This window comes from Phalacrocorax aristotelis, chromosome 18, assembly GCF_949628215.1.
Source record: "Phalacrocorax aristotelis chromosome 18, bGulAri2.1, whole genome shotgun sequence".
NCBI lineage: Eukaryota > Metazoa > Chordata > Aves > Suliformes > Phalacrocoracidae > Phalacrocorax > Phalacrocorax aristotelis.
In genome coordinates, this window is record NC_134293.1 from 12,706,466 (window position 1) to 12,727,654 (window position 21,189).

General features: G+C 52.0%; 3 protein-coding genes across 3 annotated transcripts; 2 read left to right on the forward strand and 1 right to left on the reverse strand.

Moving 5' to 3' along the window:
- The first annotated feature begins 225 nt into the window (after nucleotides 1-225).
- Nucleotides 226-2,322, forward strand: LOC142065934 (C-C motif chemokine 5-like). Its single transcript, XM_075112748.1, has 3 exons — nucleotides 226-488; nucleotides 969-1,080; nucleotides 1,700-2,322. Exons 1-3 carry the CDS (start codon nucleotides 407-409, stop codon nucleotides 1,785-1,787), a joined length of 282 nt encoding a protein of 93 aa, XP_074968849.1. The 5' UTR covers nucleotides 226-406; the 3' UTR covers nucleotides 1,788-2,322.
- A 5,621-nt stretch (nucleotides 2,323-7,943) lies between these two features.
- Nucleotides 7,944-9,356, reverse strand: LOC142066020 (C-C motif chemokine 4-like). The gene is made up of 3 exons (XM_075112944.1): nucleotides 9,187-9,356; nucleotides 8,561-8,672; nucleotides 7,944-8,167 (listed from the first exon to the last, which is right to left on the reverse strand). Exons 1-3 carry the CDS (start codon nucleotides 9,257-9,259, stop codon nucleotides 8,080-8,082), a joined length of 273 nt encoding a protein of 90 aa, XP_074969045.1. The 5' UTR covers nucleotides 9,260-9,356; the 3' UTR covers nucleotides 7,944-8,079.
- Nucleotides 9,357-18,619: 9,263 nt separating this feature from the next.
- On the forward strand, nucleotides 18,620-19,970 carry LOC142065933 (C-C motif chemokine 4 homolog). Its single transcript, XM_075112747.1, has 3 exons — nucleotides 18,620-18,771; nucleotides 19,116-19,230; nucleotides 19,553-19,970. Exons 1-3 carry the CDS (start codon nucleotides 18,702-18,704, stop codon nucleotides 19,638-19,640), a joined length of 273 nt encoding a protein of 90 aa, XP_074968848.1. The 5' UTR covers nucleotides 18,620-18,701; the 3' UTR covers nucleotides 19,641-19,970.
- The last annotated feature ends 1,219 nt before the right edge of the window (nucleotides 19,971-21,189 follow it).

The window sequence follows — 21,189 nt, forward strand, 5'->3', positions numbered from 1 at the left end:
CAGAGTTGAGGTCCTCCTGGTCCTTTGGGAAGGAAGCCGAGATGAGTTTGTTAGGCACTGCTGTCATAGTTGTGAATCTAAGCGTGAACCTGCTGCTCAAATGTGGTTTCATATCCTGTCTTGGTCAGAATAGCCCTCATGTGGATGTCAGTTTGCTCAGACTTACCTCACCTCATGCGAAGGCCATTCTTGTATTTTTTAGATCTGCTGCTTCCTTTTTTTCAGCATTTCTGAGGCAAAGGTGCTGTGACATCAGCTCCGTTACACTTCGGAAACTCTGTTTCCCTTGAAATCTGACTGACGGGGCTGGCCACTGTCCCTATAAAAAGCAAGGACTGAGCCAGCACCTTGTGCCAGACACAGGAGGAATCTGCTCGGGTCTTGCCGCTGCCTTTGCAGTTCATCTATGTCCATAATGAACATCTCCACAGCGTGCCTCTCCATCATTGTCGTTGCTGCCCTCTTTCCTCAGGCCTCTCCTGCTCCAAGTGAGTACAGCATCTCTCTCTGCTCTCTTGGGGTGGATTTTTGCTCTGACTGGCAGTATTTTTGAAGCAGAACTGAAAAAAATTAGCTGCAAAGGTTGGAACCCTGCATGCATAGCTTCTGCTTTCTTGGGACTGGTCTTCCTTTCTAGCATCCTTTTATCTAAGGGATTAATTTCACTGATAATTATCAATGTTTTCAGGTTACATATCCCCTGATTTTGGTGCTGGGCCTTAGGCGTGGTCCCAGGCTGACTGGAGGGATTTTTACCATTGGAAGTGAGCACAAAACATTTAACAAGCAATACTAGCAATGACAAATTAAGCTTTGGTGTTCACAGCATTTTCTTGCTGACTTTCTGGGGAAACAGAAAGAGAAGAGGGCTCCACAGCTGATTAAGGGGGTGGTTGCCCATGATCCTGCTGGGGACTGTGCAGTTTATTGAGTGATAGACTCATGTGGGCTTTCCTGATCTCTTCCAGTTGGGGCTGACACAACTGTGTGCTGCTTCAGCTACACCTTACGAAAGCTGCCCCAGAGTCATGTGAAGAATTATTTCTACACCAGCAGCAAGTGCTCACAGCCAGCAGTTGTGTAAGTACTGGCTCCTGCTCTGGGCTCTGAGAAAAGGCTCCACCAGCCTTTGGGCTTTTTGCTTCACATCCAGTGGGGCCAAAAGCATGGCAGTGTGAGAAACCACACCTGGAGTAAGGGAAGGCGACAGCCACCATGGGTCCCGTGTGCAGCATGTGAGCACTCATGCTCCTCAGCTGAGAAATAAGTGATCTCCTTGAACCACACTGGTGCTGGTAATAAGGTGTGGGAAGGAGGTCCCTGTGTAGCCAGCAGGACCTCCCATTGGTGATAGGCCCAATGCACTTACTGTGCCGCATGCAAGGCTTGCACCTGATATGCCAGTTGCTCACACGCTGCAACCAGCCTTACCTCTGCAATGAACACAGCCAGGAACATCCGAGCATGGGGGGGGGTCTCCCAGGGGATCTTGATGTCTCCCTGCCTTCCCGGGTTTTAGCAGGCTCTGCAGCTCTCTGATGCTTGGGTGTTTATGGGATGGGAGCCTGGCAGGGAGATGATCCCCTTGGGAGCTAGCCCTGACCACAGGGCAGGTCAGCATGTGCCCAGGAGGTGACCCAAGGCCCTCATGTCTCTTTCCACCTCCGGGACTGTAACACCTGCCTGCCTGACTTGACAGGTTCGTCACCTGGAAGAACCGGGAGGTCTGTGCTAACCCTGATGCCAAGTGGGTGAAGGAATATGTGAACACCCTGGAGCTACAGTGAGCACTGGGAGCTGAGAGGTCTCTGCCCTGGAGAAGTCCTGCAAGGCCATCCAGTAGAGCCTTGGCACAGACCTGGAAATCCTGCTGCTGAGCACCAGGACCTGCTGAACCACCTCTGGCACCCTGAAGTTCCTTTTGTCTTGCAAAAGTGATATTTGTCCATGATAATGTGATGGTGGAGACATCCTGGCCTTGCAGTCCTGTCTTGGCATAGCCTGCTGTGTGACATGTGGCTAAACTGTCCCCTCCTTGTGCCTCCATTGCTAGAATGGGAGAGGGATTTTTATCCCTAGAGCTATTTGTGGAAAGTGGTTTGTTGAAATTAGGTATGAGTGCTCTAAACTTAGGCTGACTTCCAAGTCAGCTGGCTGCATTTTGCCATGGTACAATACATGCTGTGACCTGTCTCCTCAGCGGAGGAAGTGGTATACTGGTTACTTACAGGATGCTTATTGTGGAACCACATTGTTCAGCCTTGTTCTCAAAATGCTGTCTCTTGCTGCTGCCAAAGAATAAAGATTTTTTTCTCTGTGACAGCTCTGAAAGAGATTCACAGAATCCCAGAATGGCAGGGGTTGGCAGGGACCTCTGGAGATCATCTTGTCCAACCACCTGGCTTGAGCAGGCACCCCCAGAGCAGGGGGCACAGGGCCGCGTCCAGGCGGGGGGTGAATGTCTCCAGGGAAGGGACCCCACAGCCCCTCTGGGCAGCCTGTGCCCCTGCTCCGGCACCCGCACAGGGAAGGGGTTTGTCCTCATGCTCAGGTGGAACTTCCCGTGTTCCAGCTTGTGCCCGTGGCCCCTTGGCCTGTCATTGGGCACCACTGAAAAGAGCCTATTCCCATCATCCTGACACCCACCCTTCAGATATTTATAGGTGTTGATGAGATCCCCCTTCAGTCTTCTCTTCTCCAGGCTGAACAAACCCAGGTCTCTCAGCCTTTCCTCATCAGGGAGATGCTCCAGGCCCCTGATCACCTTGGCAGCTCTGCGCTGGGCTTGCTCCAGCAGTTCCCTGTCCTTCTTAAACTGGGGGGCCCAGAACTGGACACAGCACTCCAAATGTGGTCTCAGTGGGGCAGAGTAGAGGGGAAGGATAACCTCTCTTGATCTGCTGGCCACACCCTTTAATGCAGCCCACGATACCCTTGGCCTTCTTGGCCACAAGGGCACGGTGCTGGCTCAGGGTCAACCCGTTGTCCACCAGCACTGCCAGGTCCTTCTCAGCAGAGCCGCTTTCCAGCAGGTCAACCCAGCCTCTGCGCTGCTGCGTAGCCTAGACCTCTCCTCCAGCCCTTTTCCCAATCACATCAGTAGTCAAGGCCAGGAGCTGGTGGAACTGGACCCACTGGATTTGCCGCTGTGGGTTTGGCAAAGGGATGTTGTGAATGGGTGATCCGGGACACTTAAGGAATCACTGACGTATTAGAAAAGTGGTTTAATATGATGTTGTAAAAGCGTGACTTGACAAATTTCGATGGCAAAGTTCAGTCTATTAGTTGCTGCATGGGAGAAACATACAAAGGAAATTTGAGTTACACTGGAATTAAAATGCTTCACAGAGAGACTGTGGACTCAAAACGGTAAGGAGGACCCTCCCGTTGAGTCACCACGTTCAGAGTAGGGCCCCTTGCTTTCTAAACTCAGTATGCATCTTATGTGTGGCTAGGTCCAATCTTAGTCTCAGATTTGGAGAATGGCTTATGCCTAAGGGATTGTACACGCAAAGTTTATGTAATGTTTCATAAGCATCAATTCAGCATGCAGTCAAAGTTACCAAGGCAAAATCAAAGTTACCATGCTACAAGGTTATGCATGATATTGGTCACTTACCAAAAATCTGTCATTGGTAAAAGTCTCTCTGCCTCAAGGACTAACCTTGAGAGGCGCCCCAGCACAAGGGGAGATCACTGCCAAGCAGCCACGCTGCCTAGGAGGGAAAGCTCAAAGAAGGCTGGCTCACCTAGGCTGTCATATTTATAGGATTGTTGGCTTGTAGTCAAATTACATACAATGGAAAAGGTATGCAGGAGACTCCTTGTATCCACAACTTTGTTCCTTGATAAAGGAAAAGCCATCTGCTATTGATGTGTAGATCGCATGAGCAGTGTTCCAAGCTCATAGGCACTGATGTTCAAGGTGCCACTCTGCTCCTTTGTGGGTTTTTAGAGAACAGGTTGGCATTGGAGAAGGTCATGTCCCAGTTACAGCTCAGGCCTTTACCTCCTTTGGAGCCTGTACCATACTACTGTTAGTTCAGTTAAGAGGTCGAGTGTGTCCATCACAGATGTCTGGAAATCACAGGGTGAGGGTGCAGCGGTGTCTCTGCAATGAGCTTGATGGAGGAGCTGGGACCGTGTCCCAGCACAGGCTGCTCTGAGGATGCAGCCTGAGATGGGCTTGGCTTTGGATATGCCCTGTTAGTGTTTTACTGCAAATAATTATCTGCTGTTCTTCAGCTGCTTTAGGAAACCTATGTTTGATTATAAAAAGCACAAGAGGTCTTTTGCCCCAAGTAAAAGTGACAAAAACATATCAGCCTATGGTTTTCATTTAAAGCTAGCTGCTGTCTTTGTGGGTAGAGAATGAAACTGCTGGGTCTGACCTCCTGCTGAAGCTCTGAGGGTGGGGGGGACAGGGACCTTTGCTCTCTGGGCTGCCTCCAACGGAGCTGTCTAAAGTAAAAGCTCAGAAGCTTTAGTATTGCCCCTTAGCCAAGAGTATCCCCCCACAACCTGGCAGCTTGTGCACGTCAAATCTTTACCTCCCAGGACATTGTCCACCACAAAATGAGCTACTCATCACCCTGGGAGTAATTTCTCAGGCCTGCCTCATTGCTAGCAACAAATGATCCCCCTTAATTAGGAGCAAGCAAACCAGCGTGAGATACAGTGTCTATAAAACAACCCCAAGCCCACTGGTGCCACAGGAGTCTGCAAAACTTTAGGTTGTGTCCTGTTCTTCCCTTGCTCATCACCACCTCTCCACAGGTCTCTCTGTTTATTAACCAGCATTTCCTATTGCAGTTCCTTATTAACTGTCTCAAAATCTTTGTTTCTGGCAGGAACCAAAGCCACAGCTCTCACTTGTCACTCCTGGGCTCTCCACAGCCTGGGACTGTTATTCCCAGCCATGGCTGCCTGCATCAGCGCAGGGAATGGGAGCAGAAGCCTCAGGGGCACAGGGGAGGCTCTCAGTGCCCACGACAAGAGTCCCCGGGGCAGGAAAGGGAGTGTTGGCCTGTCAGAGTTGGTGTGGAGAAGGGTGTTAGGACCAGGGACTGATCTATAGCCTGCAGATTTCTGTGCAGCAGGCAAGATGCAGGTGCTGCCCCAGGACAGGACCATCGGGGGCAGCTGATACATCCCCTGGATTCAGCAGTCTCTCTCCCCACAGCAGCTCTCCCAGCTTGTCCAAGTGTCCCCTCCTGGCTGCCCTCCCCTGCCCAGAGCTGGCAGCAGGTCAGAGGCTGCCCCCTGCATGTTTGATCGCTGGGGCTACAATTTCTCCTTTGCTCTTACAGAGCCCCACCACGGTGCTGCCCCCCAGCACCCCCACCCGCATGGGCCAGCATGGGCAGCCAGGCAGCAGAGGCAGGCATGGGAGCCCCGGGGTGGGCTGCTACGGTCCCCATGCAGAGGGACTGGCATTGCAGTGCCTGGCTCATGCCAGGGCAGGTGAGTCTGGGACAGGGGACAGCAGGGGTCTTGGAGCAGGCTGGCTTGACTGCTGCTCCTGAAGCCTCAGGAAGAAGGAAACTGAAACCAGAAAGGCTGGAGAGGGAAATTCCTACATGCTCCTGGGCTCCCGGCCAGGGACTGTCCGAAGAAGAGCCAACTGTGGCATGGAGTCCTCCTGTCTCTCCAGCGTATCCCCTGGAGCCCAGGCCCAGGGCAAACCTCAGACCCCCCGCCAGCCTTCCCTTTCAGCACAACATCCATCCTCCGACCCCTCGCAGCACATGGTGCCCCAGATCAGGAACTATTTTGGGCTCCTGCAGTTCCTCTGCAGCACCAAACTTGGCTTCTCAGCACAAAAGGCAACCGAGCATGCAGCAGGCATGGGGGGCAGAGGTAGAGAAGACCCCCTGCACCCCCTTCCTGGGCTCCTTGCCTGCCCACTGGAGGACAGCAGCTCCTGTCCCTCCACCCCACCATGCACTGGTCACTCTCTCTCCTATGTTTCACGGCACGGTGGGGAAGCCCTGCTCAGGATACACCCCTCTGCAGATTTTTGTCTCTCCCCCATAATGGTAAATCCTGGCCATAGAGTGGGACAAGATTTTTGCAAACGTTCTGACCCACCTTGTCCCTGCTTGGACCTGACCCTTTCCACTAGGACCCTGCTGTGCCAGGGGAGCACAGGGAGCCTGCCGGGAGTGAGTGAGAGCCTGTGTCTTTCCCAAATCATTCTCCCAGCAAAGCAGTCAGGAGCCATCCCCATGGAGCTGGAAAGGAGCCCTCCATGTGGTCCCCTATCACCAGAACCATCTCCTGGGAGACAACATGGTGCCTGGGCTGGGTCTGCCCTTCACTGGGATGCTGATCCTTGGGTGCCCCACGAGCCCTCCTGCCTGCAGCCAGCTTTCCAGCCTGGAAAACACAAGACTAGAGGGAAATCACAAGGCAATGTGGAGGTGCTTTCCCAGCCTCAGGGTTGCCAAGTCTGATCTACAGCTGCAGGGAAAAAAAAAAAAGAATAACAAGAGAAAGGCTTTTTTTGCATTAGGAAGAAGAAATACTGACCTGAACAGGATGGCTGCAAGGCCAGGCCAGCTCTGGGTGGCCGTGCTGCTGAGGCCATTTCTTCTCAGTATGCAGAAGCAGAGGAGTGCTGAGCGCAATTGCAACCGGCAAGCTGTGCCCAGCACTGTGCTTTTACCCTCGGGACCTGCTCGCTCCCATTCATGCTCCCATGCAAAGCTTCACCCTGGGAATGACTGCAGCAAGTGGCTGGTGGCTGTTTCACCCCTGCAGCATAGCTGAATCCTTCCCTTTGTGTTACGGGTGGGAAAGTGCAGAACAACTGCCATAGGGGTGGTCAGAAAGAAAGCTGGGGTCCGTGCCCCTCTCCAGGGAGCACTGTCAGGCTCGGCAGGACCCAGCTACAGCTGGCGGGCAGAGATGAGGTGATGTCTTGGAGGAACAGATACATGTGAGGAGAGAGGCCGCGGGGCTGCTGGCAGTGAGCATGTGGGTGCCTGTGGGCTCTGCGCTGGGAAACACTGCTGCTTAGCAGAAATGGCTAGTGGGGTGGGTACAGGCAGGGAATCGGCCCTGCTCTGTGCCCCAGCACACTCGGCACGAGGGCGGATGAGCAGCTCATGAGCCCTCAGTACCTGCCAGCTCCCAGGACAGGCCCAGCACTGCGACAGCTCCATGCCCTCTGCTTCCTCCCACCTGACCTCGAGCCACTCTCCCTGCTCCCCTCCACAAAGCCTCAGGCAGGATTTTACCCCTTACAGCAACATGTCCCATCACCACGCCATTGCACACACATTGTGCCCAGGGACCAGTTTGGGGTGCAGCATGTGGGGCTGGGAGGAGCAAGCAAGGCTGTGGGACGCGCCTGGGGTGTGTGGAGGGGGTATTCATGTATGTAAAAGGTGCATATGTGCATGCCAACATGTCTAATTATGTAGAGGATGTGGAAGATGGGGGTGTATTTTGTGGGGGAGTGAGGTGTTGGAGGATGTTCATGTCTGTAGTATGGAAACTTTATGGTTTTGCCTCAAACCATTTCCCTTCATCACGTCATACAGAATGTGCAGATAGGCTCAGGTGGGGTTCTGTCTGTGCTGGTGAACACCACACAGAAGTACATAAAGGGAAAAAGCAGAGGTTTTGACCAAATTCTTTATTCTCCAGAATCATCATTTCACACATGTAAGCAAGGGCCACCCATCATCCAACACTGAGACTCTGAGCCACCCTTCATAAAAACCCTCCCTGCCACACTCCCACAGAAATACTGCCTATCCCATGTGATAATTTCTTAAATAATTTAAAATGATATAAAAACAATAGAAGTGCAGTCTCATGGGCCTTCCCAAGCCACAGGCAGAGGTGTCAGGGCAGATGGATGAGGTTGCAGACTGGTCCATGCAAGCCAAGGGCAAGTAGCAGCACCCCAACAAAAGGTTCTCGTGGTGCCCTTGGAGCAGTCCCTTGGAGCTGCCTGCAGATGACATGGGCTCATGCAGCTCCTGTTGCCCCGGAGTCCTGCTCCATCGCAGGAGCTGAAGATAACGCAGCTTGTGCCTGAGAGCAACTACGCCTGCCATCTTGCTTTGCTCAGTTCTGCTTCAAGTTTTGCAGGTAACTTTGCACCCAGGTGTCACTGGGATTGGCACAGACCTGGCGGCCTTTCTTTGTGATGAACCTGTGGAACAGGAATGAGACATATTAGATCTCTGCTCAGACCTGCATCCCAGGAGTGCCTGGATCCCAGTTTTGGGGCATTGCAAGAGGTTCTCCCCTGTGCCCTAAGCTGATGCTGAAGCCAGTGGCTGGCTGTGATTTCCCCCGCTCCCATACCTTTTTCCACACTACCTCCTCAAGTCCTGCAGGAACATCCCTAGGCATCCTCACAAAAGCATCCCTGGCAATCCCTGTGCAAGCCCTTTCCCCTTGGGGTTCCCCTCACCCTGCTCTGTTCCTACAGATCCCTGGGCCCACAGCTGCCCTGCAGAGCTGGTCACCCCACACACCCCACAGAGGCTGTCCCCACACTGCCCCAGCTTGTCTGCACCCAGGAGACAGCGCCTGTACTTACACGATGGCCGGCAGGGTACAACTGGTGCTGGTGCTGTAATAACGCAGGATGAGCTTCCGCGGGAGCTTCTGGTGTGCATAAGAGAAGCAGCATATTGGGAGGTCGGGTCCGGCTGGAGGAGGCAAGGAGAGACAACGTGAGCATGTGCTGGGCTGTGCGTCAGGAGCAGCCAGCCCATCAGCTCAGGGAGCCTGCTGGCGGGGAAAAGAGTGAGGAACTAGAGAATAACTAACGTTGAAATGGACATTGGCATTCATCTGGTCCAATGCCAGGAACAGTATTTTCAGGTACTGGGTGACATTCCCACCCAGACATTGCTAAGATCTTTCTTTCTTCACCTCCCCCAGCCCCAGGGCAGAGACTCAAGTCCCCAAACTATAACCAGAAATAAGTACTCTGAGCCCAGAATGGCTGGGCAGATGGATGGATGGATGGATGGATGGATGGATGGATGGATGGATAATTTTCTAATTCTGGGGTTCCTACATGTAGCTGATCTCAGTGCAGAGTGGAGAGTGGTACAAATACTGACAAATTCCCAGCTATCTGCCAGGGGAGCTCAATGGAGAAATTAGAACAAAGGATCAGATCCCTTCATCCTTCACAAATGAAAAAGCAGGACTCACCTGGGCGAGAGAAAGTTTGGGAGCAAGAGGCTGCAATGAGGAGAAGAGCAAAAACAGCTGCAGAGACCTTCATCTTCCCGTCAGGTGAAGGCAGTCAAAGCAGGACCAGAAGCTCTGGCAGATGCAGCTCAGACTGCAGCAGCTGAATTCAGCTCTCTTTTAATAGGGAGTCCTGGAGGCAGCCGGGAGAAGCCTGAGTGGAAATTCCAGACTGATGACAGAGGATGACACGAAAGTGAAATAGTCAAAGGGAATTCAGGGGAAAAAGAAAAACAATGGGATGTGGTTCACATTGGAGCCAAGTTTGTTGAGCTCTGACTCAGTGCTCATTTTTGATTTCATCAAATCAAACGGAAAATAAAATATGCCAAGTGGTATGGCCAGAGAGGAGAACTATTTATTTGAACTGCATGAGGGATTTTCCCTGTGAGTCTGCATAGCAGAAGACACAATTATTTGCCTAAGACTATGCAACTCTGGAAAAAAAAGAGGCGGGCTCCAAAGGACACTCGTGCTGTTATGTGTCGGGTGTTTATCAAAGGCTGCTAAACTACAGCACGTGGAGTGGAAAGGTCGCTGGGATGCAGGTTCTGTGCTACCCAAAGCTCTCTGCCCCCACCAGTCCCACAATGCTTGACTTAACTTGGACCTGTGAGGAGCTGAGGCTGGAGGCACCCCCAGAGATCGTCCAGTCTGTCCCCTGCTCAAAGCAGGCCCAGCTGGGAAGGCTGCCCAGGACCATTCCATATGGGCTTTGAATATCTCCAGGGGTGGAGATTCTACAACCTCTCTGGGCAGCCTGTTTCAGTGTTTAGTAACAAAGTTTTTTCTGGTGTTTAAATATAATTTCCCGTTGCCTGTTGTCCTGTCACTGCACTTCTCCCTGTTCAATTTCATGAGGTTTTTGTCAGTCCGTTTCTCCGGCCTGATGAGGTCTGTCTGGATGGCATCACATCCCTCTGATGTGTCAGCCACTCCTCCCAGCTTTGTGTCATCTGCAAGCTTGCTGACGGTGCACTTTGTCTCATCATCCAGGTAACTAAAGTATTAAACACTATTGGCCCCAATATTGATCCCTGGAGTTCCCCACTGGCGACCTGCCTCCAGCTGGACTTTGATCACAACCCTCCAAGCCCAGCCATTCAGCCAGTTCTCAGTCCCTCTACTGCCATTTAGCTAATCCATACTTCATCAGTTTGCCTATGAGGATGTTATGGGAGCCTTACTAAAGTCAAAATAAACAACTACTGCTCTGCCCTCATCCACCAAGCCAGCCATCTCATCTTTGCAGGATTCTCACAGTTACCTTAACAGCCACAGGCCTCCACAAAGCAATCAAATTGTAGGATCTCACCTTGCTTTGGAGGGTCTTTGCAGGCAGGAGGGTCTTTTGCCAGCCCCAGCCTCAGCCCCCGGGGGGCGGGGAATATGCTGGAAGAGGTGGTTTGCCACAATGGAGATATTTTGCCAGCCTGAAGGGCTCCCTCCAAAAGCTCTCTTGAGTCCAAGATGGATTTTCTGGCCAAAAATGTAGGAAACAAATGGTGGAAAACCTGCATGACGTGGGAGAGCCTTTCAAGCCTCAGCAGATCCCCAGCACTGGAGCGGCAAAGGTGCGGTGCCATGGCTCAGGGCAGCTGCTGCCTGGGGAGCAGGGCAGGACAGCAGCTCTGCAGTGAGAGGAGTGACCTGGGACTCCCTGATGTCCTGCCACAGCCTGGGAGTGCAGCTGGAGTCGGAGCCCCCCTCCACTTGCAGAGAGGATTCTCAGGCTCCAGGGCCTGGATTTTGATCCCCAGAAGTACAAATCCCCTGCTTGGCTACCCTGGAGCTGCAGGTGAGAGCAGTGGAGACACCGTCCTTCACAAATCAGCTCATCTCTGGCAGAGACACAAAGAAGGTTCAAGGCCCCTGACACAGGTGATGATCTGCTCCTCTGCACACTTACCCCCCCAGGGAGGATCTCTCTTGCAGCCCTGCTTCCCTGCATGGTCTTACCCTGCGTTACAACCCAGGATGCCTGTGCTGCCAGCTGTGGCAGGCTGCAGGCTCACCCCGCAGCTGGGCAGAGGCATCACCAGAGTGGCTGAGGGTGCACTTTTTATTGGGATCAAAGACTCTGTAAGTCCTGGCATGGATATCGGGGAAGGTGCTGGATTTTGCTGGATTCAGCAACAGCAAGCCCTGGCAGGACAAGCTCTGCTTCCCCTGGGTAACTCTGAGCATCTCTGGGCAGAGGTGCATGGCAGAACAAGAAATGGCTCCAGTTTTCAGTTGAATTGCTGCAGAGCAAAACCAAATTATGGCTTTTTGCCATGGAAATAAATCATGCAGAAACCAACAGTGGGAGTTTTATGTTCCTCTGTGCTTGCAACTCACATGCTAGTGTGTGCACGGGGAAATGACAAACGCCGGCTGCCGGCTCTGCATTGCTGGGTGAGAAAGGTTGTGGCTGCAGAAAGACAGCTTTGTGGCTAACACCAGCCAGAGACAGCTTTGCTCATGGGATGTTCACAGTCGCGGCTCGCCAGCCTGCTACCTGCAAGGAGCAAGCCAGAGGGTCGGTGGCCCGCATGGTGCGGTCTCGCTCGCTGCGCAGAGCACCCAGGGATGGTGGGGAGGTGTGATGGGGGTGTGATGAGGTCTGCATCAGGCAGCTCCGTGCTCCATCTGGAAGTCCTGAGATGATCAGTGGAAGGAAAGGGGCCGTCATTTACTGTTAATGAATTTGACAGAGCTGGAGGAGGAGGGTCTGCAAAGAGCTGCTGCAGCTGCAGCGGTTTGGTTGTGTCATCAGCACAAACCGATCAGCACTTACAAAACTGCCCTTTGTCAGCTGTGAAGTTGTTTACTCCGGAGTGCTGAGAAGCCTCCTGGAAGGGGGGCATCTCTTCCTCTGCAGCTGCTCCTCTGCACTGCTGATTCTGGCTGCACAGGACTTGGGCTTCCAGTCACTGGTTGCAACCCCAGCTGTACGCGCCTGCCAGACTGCTCCCAGGGCAATTCACCCTCACTAGCTCTGATGCCAGGCTCTGTTTTCAGTTTTCTGTTCCTGTACACTGGTTTTCACTTTGCTACCAGAGCCCTCTGCTGTTACTGTTCCTGCGGTTTAAGTATTTATAAACTGACCTCTCTGAAGCTTCCTTTATTATTCCTGGAAATGAGACATTTTTTATCATTTTAGCCTCACCCAGACTGGGGCATGAGATTTGTTTGGGTACAGGCAGGGTAGAAAAAGAAAGCTAAAATTATTCAAAGAGGAACATTGTAGGGAAAGGCGTTGTAGTGGGTGCTGAGTCTCCATCCCATGGGACAGATGGTGACAAGGATTAGCTCAGAGGCTTTGGGACTCCTTCAGGCCCCCCTGAAATCCTGCCCTTGCCAAGAGCCCCAGGTCACAAAGGTCACAAAGAAGGATGCCCGGTACTTTGCTCTTGGGCAATGGTGAGGGCTGTCCCCAGGCTGACGGGGAAGCCTTGTCTGCCTTTCCCTGGGAGTACAGCTTGCCCATGGGGCTGCATCATCACAGCCCTGGCACCTTAGCACCATCAGAAGGACCCTGGAACATGTAAAGGGATATTATCCCATCCCTGCCAATCCTGCTAGCCATTTGATCCTCTTGCCCACAAGCGGATGCAAGCTCTGGGGTGTGGGGTGCTCCATTTGGAAGATGCTGGTGGGCTTCACCTGGAGTAAAGTTGCGGTGCCCTGGGAGGCACAGCCTTGTCCCTCTTGCTCACAGCCTGGGGCAAAGTCCACCTCCTCTGCTCCCACTCACAAACCATCCCCAGCAAGGCCTCCCTGTGGCTGTGCCTCTCTATGGTCCCTGAGGGATGCAGGAGGCCACACAGGGAGGCTGCAGGGCTGTGGCATGCTGGCAAGTGGTCCCAGAGCTCCCCGAGCCCTCCCCTCTCCCCCAGGGGACGTGGGTGCCAGGCAGAGCCAGGGCAGCCAGACAATGGCCCTTTTGAAGGGCACAAGCTCATCTGGGGTGGCAAATGCCTCCACATTAGGGCAGCAGGATGGGACCTGTGCTTCAGAGAGACACCACAAAGTACCCTAACCTACAAACAGCCCCCACATATGGGAAGTGGTTTGCAGCCTTGCAGCAAGCCCAAAATAAATTGTGAAGCTAGTAAACATCCGAGCTCCGCTGCCAGTATGACCACCACAGCTGGAAAGCTCACACCTCGCTGTGGGAAAGGGGCCCACACCCCCAGGGGGTTTCCAGCTCCCCATCAGTGCTGGGTGAAGACCAACACCAGATACGTCCCTGCCAGTACGCTGCAGAGAGAGGGACCAAGCCAGCGCTGGCGGACACGTGGTCTTCAGGAGGTCCGAGGACCGTACATTAGGGAAGTCTCCCAGCTGTGGCAATGGCCCTGACACAAGTTTAAAGGCTAACACTGGTCTCAGCGCCATCCATGAGCAGGGGAAGGCTGGTATGCTTAGCCATCCCCAAAGCACCCGTGGGGTGTAGCTGGCCACCCTCTGCTCTGCAGCCAGCCCACCCAAACCTCCCGGAGAGCTGGGCTCCAGGAGTGTTAACGAAAATGAAAACAGTTGATTTGTGGCCTGCTTCTTTTCCTTTTTGGTTGATTATGAAAAGCATACAAGACCAGTAGGTTCATTTATAAACTGCGGGGTTTTTTTCATCCTAGCAGAACTCACAATTTTCAGCCTGGTCTTCCTTGCTCTGTCTGGAGGATTCACCAAAGATCTGAGTGAGGTGTGCTCTCCTTCAGGGCAGAGGATGTAGCCCCAGCAGAGACACTTTGTCTGGTCCTCCCAGGCATTTGCAGGGTTTGAGGGATGCTGAGGGGTGTGGGTTGGATGTGCCCCAGCCCCTGAAGCTGGCGGTCTGGGTGAGCCAGGAGCACAGCCCCACAGACCCTCCCCTAAGGCTCAAAGACTGCTAAAACTCAAGTTTTCCTTGGTTTTTTCTTTTCCTTTCATGTCAAGGATGGAGATGGGTTTGGAGTAAGAACTTTTTTTATTTCACTTTGATTTGCTTTGAAATCCTGTACACTTAATCCTCTTTGGGTTGTTTTGTTTAAAAAGAAAGGCCAGGAAAACTTTGAGGCATCAGTCATTAGAAAGTAATAGTATTCCCTGGCGTATATTTTTTCAGAAAATGCCCTCGCTGGAGGATTGAACCTTTAACAAGATATATTTTCCTTAGGACATCTTCCTGGCGTGACACAATTTCAGGTAAACTCAAAGGGCTCCCTTGTGCGACGCAGCCAGTGGCGACCAGCACTCGCTCATGCCGCCCAGCCAGGGCGGGCACACTCTCGTCTCCACCAGCCACGGTGGAGACATGCGGTTCCCAGGCCCTCCAGGCCCTCCCACACGCCCAGGTCCCCACTGGAGCCAGTTCCAGGACTTGACATCACCTCCAAAATTCCAACATTTCTCCAGAAACGTTGAGAATGGTGGGGGTGAAGTTTCTGGACACCGATGGGAATTCACTGGCAGGATGGAGACTGCTGCAGGTGGAAGCGGAGCTTGTCCTAGAGGTGTTTTTCTGAAAAGCGGGTTCCTTCTCCCGGTTGCAAAACGCCAGCCGACACTCAGCGCGGAGGTGCAGGGATGGGCGCCGGGGGTAACCACACAGCTGGCACCCCGCGCTGAGCCGCTCCAGGGCATTACAAATGTCAGTTAAATGTGTCAGTCACAGCAGTATTCACACCCCCGGCTAATAATTAGGTAGTTTCTTTCTCATTTCACCTTAAAGGTACAGCTTGCTTGAAATTTATCACGCTCAGAGAGTGCGGGGCTTAGAGGGGGATTTTCTGGCCTATGGCTGTGATTTTTAGTATAATAATGAGGATAGTTCACCTAAAGGATGCTTAGTTTTAGTTCTTATCAACATGCCAATTCGTTGTCCTCTTTGACTATATACTTTATCACCCAGCTTTCGGATGTTCCCTTTTATCAGTCTTTCAGTTCTTCTTCAAGTATATAGTTGTAAAACAAACGCTTTCCTATTTCTCAGCTCACTTCTCTGGCTGCCAAATTCTCTTTTCCCAGGCTCACATGGGTCATTGTTATTGCTTAGTGGAAAATTCCATCTTCTTCAGGATATCAGAGGTAGTTTCTGAACTCAGGACATTTTTTTAGTACTTCCTTTTCTGAGCAAATCCTGACTCCTCAGCATTAAAACCTGCTATAAATAGCAACTTACATCAGCCAGTCTCACCATTTATTTCAGGGTTCCCCTTTCATTCAAGACTGAGAATTTCCCTATTTCTCCTACCACCAAATTTATTTAGGGCATTTGCTTTACTTAGCACTTTCTCCTGGGATTTTCTGGGGGCTTGCAGAAAAGCTCCAACGTATCCCTCTATGTAAATTGATGCAACACGAGCCAGACTGCTTCGGATGGGCTGTCCTGCTGTCTCCAGGCCCTGCTTGCCGGCAGGGCAGGCAAGGGTAGACCACAGGATGGGTCATGAACCCCGAAACCACCTGGAGCCACAGTAGGAAAACTTCCATCTTACACCACCATTTTGCTGCGTTATGAACCTAATTCCCCCTGCGATGCTCCAGCACACTTTGGCCACTCTTCCACAGCTATCTCTCCATCTCAGAGCATTTCTTGGGTTAGATGGTCCTTCATCTGAGACACACAACAACCTCTCTTTCTAAAAGGCAGAAGAGTTAGAAGAAATAACTTTCTCATTCCATCATGACTGGAATGCAGGGGCATGAGTAAGGAAACATTTTTTAGGAGCATGTTGCAACATCTCAGGCACCATTGATATGGCTATAGCCTTCCATGACTATTCAGGCTGCAAAGAGCTGGCAGAGTTGGGGCTTTTGTCAGATTTTTAAGGAGACACAGACTCCTAAAGCAAACACCCTGACTTTGGGGTTATGTTTGGCTTTCAGCAGTAGAACAGTTTCAGCCCTTACCTGACATCTGTAACACACATTATCTAGGCTAAACTGATCGCGAACTGGCTCAGCTAAACTAAGTAAACTTTTCTTGATTAATTAAGAAATGACCTCTGACAGCCCAAAATAATTTGTCATCTACTTGCCAACAAAGGTATAAAGGCTTGGAGGTTTTCAGCTGCCTGAAACGGAAAAATGTCTCATTGAAAACATTTGAATAATCAATGCAGATTTCCAACTAATTCTTCAGTTTTAATAAAACTTTTTTTTTATCAGAACATTTCTGCCATAAATGGCTTTTTGCCTGCCTGCCCTACCCACGTTGTCTGCCTTGGGAGCAGGACAGGACAGATGGCTGTAGGTGGCAGACCTCAAGACATGACCCATGAATGCTTGAAGGTACAATCACAGCGAACAGCTCAGAGGCAAACCATGCTCTTACGTACATCTACAAGTTATATTCCCTGAACAACCAGACAGAGGAGCCAAGTAAGCTGATGCAAGCTCAGAGCCGATTTCTGGTCCAGCTGGCGGTCAGCTGAACGCTGGGTTCCCACCTCCTGTCTGGCTGGGCACCCTGCCTGCGGAGGCAGGCTCTCTCCTCATTCTCCCAGGATACTCAGGGATAGGCAAGCTGACAAGTGGAGCAGGGAGTGGGGTCTGAACTGATGGGTGAGCCAGCAAGGTCCTTCTCCCTGCAGATGGCAAAGGGAAGGATGGAGAGGGGACCAGCTTGGCCATGGTGTGGCCAGGAAGGAGGTGATGTTCAGCTTGGCAAGTGTCACCTTTGCTCCATGAGGTAGACTTACCCTCCCCAGCCAGGGCGAGGGGCAGGTGCACCACTACAGCTCCCAGCGGGAGCCTCCTTGAGGGTGGGCCACCTCTGAGACTTCTCCTGTGCAAGTCCTGGACCATGTTGTCCTCCAGACCCCTCTCCGCCTGCACAGAGCAGAGCAGTTAACCTGCATGAAGATAACCTGCTGTGGCTGGTAGAAGGGGAAGCAGGACAGCCCATGGCTGGTGGAGGGCTGTGCACACCATGCAGTGTTGGAGTGATATTTGGAAAACACCAGGTTATGTACAGAAGATGCCTGGGTCAATAGTGAGGAGCTTTTAACAGAAACTTGGTGAGTCAGTGCCTAGGGCTGCGGTATGGGTGCAGAGGTGCTGGCGGTGCAGTTGGGTTACTCCTTTTTAAGTTCTAGTCTTTCCACTGACTTTCAGGCAGCATCTGCTAAGACATGACCACTTGGTAATGTCCTGAAAATAATGGAATGCACATATTTCCCAGAAATGTGTCTGCTTCCCTGTTGAGAAGAGACATCCTTCTAGGAACATCTCGTTACAGCTGGACAGCCCTCAGCTCTTCCCAGACCATCCATTGCCTCCCTGCCAGGCCTTCACTCTCCTCCTCCTCAGCAACAGAGAGGTGGTTGGTAAACCTCCATGGCAGTCCATATGGAGGCTGCTGTCTTCTTCCCAGTGACACATCCCTGGCCACAGCCCTTGCCCAGCCCTCAGAGAGCTGTGAGCTCTTACTCTCTCCCATACAACATGGTAATTCCTCCTTGTCTATGGTCATTACAATTTTCTCTCTTCTGCTGAGATGGGATACTCTTTTCTGCCCAGACATCCCAGTTTCTGCCCATACCCTCATCCTGCAGCTCCTGGACTTCAGAAGCAGTGTCTTCTTCCTTACCCTGCTCCTGGAGCCCCTCCTGCTTCATCATCAGTGTGACAGTCAACATCTCCAAACTTCTTTTGGCTCTCTGCATCTCCATGCCTAGCAATGATAAACCTCACCTATCAGTAGCCCTTGAAATTTAACTGTCTAATCTAAATTGGTCATTTAGGGTCTTCTTTTGGGACCTGGAGTGCTGCAGGCACCTCCAGGACATAATGCCCCATCTCAGCTCTCCCTTCCCTTAAACTGAGGTGGAAACTCAAGTGCTACAGCTTTCAGGACCTTTACTTCATTCCCATCACTACCTGTGCTGCTACCTGCAGTGCCGCCACAGCTGCAGGACTCACCCTGAGTCCTCTCCAACTATGTGAAGCATGGCCAGGACATGGAGCCCACTGGTGATGGTACTGCTACTGGAGCAGCACAGGCTGTGCAGATGTGGGAGGGAAACAGTTCACAGTAAAGGAGACCTCAGCCCCTTTTTTCCTAGCCGGCCTCATCCCATCCATGCTCTTCAGCCCATTTGCACAGTTCTTGGAAGGACACGCTCTTGCCTCCGAGCAGGTTGGGTAATAGGGGCCTGTTGACAAATGCAGGAACCTCCACAGGGGAACTTCTTACGAAGGGATATGCACAAAAGAAACAGAAATAGCAATGGTGACTGTTTCACATCCTGTGTCACTGGGGAGGCTCTGAATCGAGGGGAGAGTTTCACCCTTCTAGGGCTGAAGATGCTGCTCTGTTCCACCACGAGACTGCACCATGAGCAGCCTCTCCTCTGGGGGAAATTCCACCATGCCTACGCAAGCCACTGCACGGACATCCTCACCCTATAAATTGGGGAGCTGCTGACTGTCTCAGCATTGGACAGAAAAGAGGTTTTCAAGCTCCACTTGCCTGCTTGAGCTTTGGCCACCACTTCTCAGCTGACATGAAGATCTCTGTGGCTGCCCTTGCCGTTCTCATCGCTGCCTTCTGCTACCAGACCTCTGCTGCGCCAAGTAAGTCCAGGCTTTTCCCCTCCTTCCTAAATGGGGACAGGAGAGATGTCGCTGCTGGAATGGGGTCCCTTCTGCAGGCCTTCCACCCCTGGGGTGCTCCAGGGCCATTGGGGCTCTCATGCCATGGGAAAGGCACAGCTCAAAGCAAAGCATGGGCTGTGTCAGCACCAGCTCAGGGACAACCCAGAAGGGAAAGAATCAAAGGAAGAAGAAAAAAGACCCCATTTTTTCTCTTCCTCCTTTATATCCTTTCCACCCCCCAGACCCAGGGGTCTGTGGTCCCAGCTCCCTGTCCCTGCCCCCCATCCTTTGCCACTGCTGACAACCGCCTTTGCCCTTCACAGTTGGCTCCGACCCGCCGACCTCCTGCTGCTTCACCTACACCTCCCGGCAGCTGCCCCGCAGCTTTGTGGTAGAGTACTATGAGACCAACAGCCTGTGCTCCCAGGCGGCCGTTGTGTAAGTCCTCTCCTCCAGGGTGGTGGTGGGCTCACCCTTTGGGCTAAGGATCCAGAGAGGGAAAGATGCCTTTTCAGAAGACAGGGGATGGAGGCTGGCCCTGGGGACATGAGGGATGGGGGACCAAGGGGTGCAAGGTGATGCTCCTTGGGCTCAGCACACAGGGGGCTCGCACCAGTCCTGCTCCACCACTGCTGATGTGATGGGCATGATGTGCTGCATGCCCAACTTCTGCTGGTCCCTGCGGGAGGCCAGGTTTGGGGCAGGGTTCCCCTCCATGCATTGCTCTCCTACCAAAAGCTTACCTCTTCGCACCCCACAGGTTTATCACGAAGAAGGGCCGTGAAGTCTGTGCCAACCCCGAGCAAGACTGGGTCCAGCAGTACATGAATGAGCTGGAGCTGAACTGAGGTCCCAGGGCAGACCCTGCCACCCTGCGTCCCTGAACGAGCAAGCCACGGCTAGCTGTGGGCTCCCTTGGAAATGCTTCAATGTCATTTAAAGCTAGTTAGGAAACTGAAAATGTTCCAGAATCTGACTTTAGTGTTTTGCTGTTTAATTTTGTATAGGGGAGGGATCGGGTGCAATAACTCCACTCCAGACAAATAAGAATATTATTTAATAGTTATTTTTTTAAAATGAGGACTCATGACCAGGTTATATTTTCTGTATTTAATTAATTGTAAATTTTTTATGTCATATTTAATTCAAATTTTGAGAAATAAATATTTTTGTAGGAACTTTCTGTCTTTGCCTCTGTTACAACCCTTTGCGATGACAATAGCTGAAATTATAATAGTGGCAACATGTTCTTTATTCCCTTTTCGACACTGCCAAAACCCCCACAAGCTTGCCCTATCCAAATGTGCTGTTTTGCAAAATAAGAAGAGAAAAATCATGAAGGAAGAGGTGTGAGAAGGGCATAGATTACATCCAGGTATCTTGGCTCACTGTTTTTATAAGGTATTTAAGCACTGCTCATTATGACTGACTGCTGGCAGCTAGTTAAATTCCATCGCTGGCCCCATTATAGTAAATTAAAATATTACCTTTAGGGGCTGTAATTTAACATGCTGGCTTTTTCAGGGAAAGCTTTCTGAGAGCTACAGCTAAAATGGATCATCTATTCCCAGAGCTGAGAATGGAAAAAATATGTATCACTACAAGATTTTTAGAAATCTTTCATTAAGCTTTCATTTAGCTGGGACATGAGGCTTAGCAGATGTGTCCCTTTTATGAGAAAAGGTGCTTTTTCTCCATGTCTCCAAAACCTGCCCGTCCCTGGAGATGCCTGTTCAGAGATGCCTGTCCAGCAATGCAGTGTCCCCCAGCAATCTCCCTGCCAGACCCCAGCCCCAGGGCAGGATCTGCCCCTGCGAGGAGACATCTCTGCTGCAGCCCTGGGGCCGGTCTCCCACCAGAGCTGAAGGCGATGGAGCCCACACCACTGATGGTGTTTAGATGGCTCTGATCAGCTCTCAACATGCACTGTTGGGTGAACAACGAGGGTCTGGGTTCCTCCTGCCTGGACCTCTGGTGCCTGTAGGGCAGCCCAAGGGAAAAGGCTTAGGTCAGAGATTCAGTTCACCCCACCCAAGTGACTTACTGAATTTGGGAGGACGGACATGAACATCAGTGAAACACGGGGTAGCAAGGCAGGAAGGGGGCCCCTGGGGATGGAGTGAAGATGACAAGACAGAGGGCAGAGGCTGGGCAGGAACTGTGCAGCAAGAGAAGCCTCAGGTGGGGCTGGAAGGGACCAGGGGGACGTGGGTGCATTTGGGGGAGGAAGGAGTGTATCAGTTATGTCAGGAGCCTTGTCACTTCAGGAACTGCAGCCCCCAGCTCCTCAGCCCATGGGGTGGCATGAACCCCATCCGTCATCCCACTACAGTGCTGACTGCACCCAGCTTAAAATAGCATCTGAGGAGGAGGAGGGGTGAAATGGAGAGCTGTGCC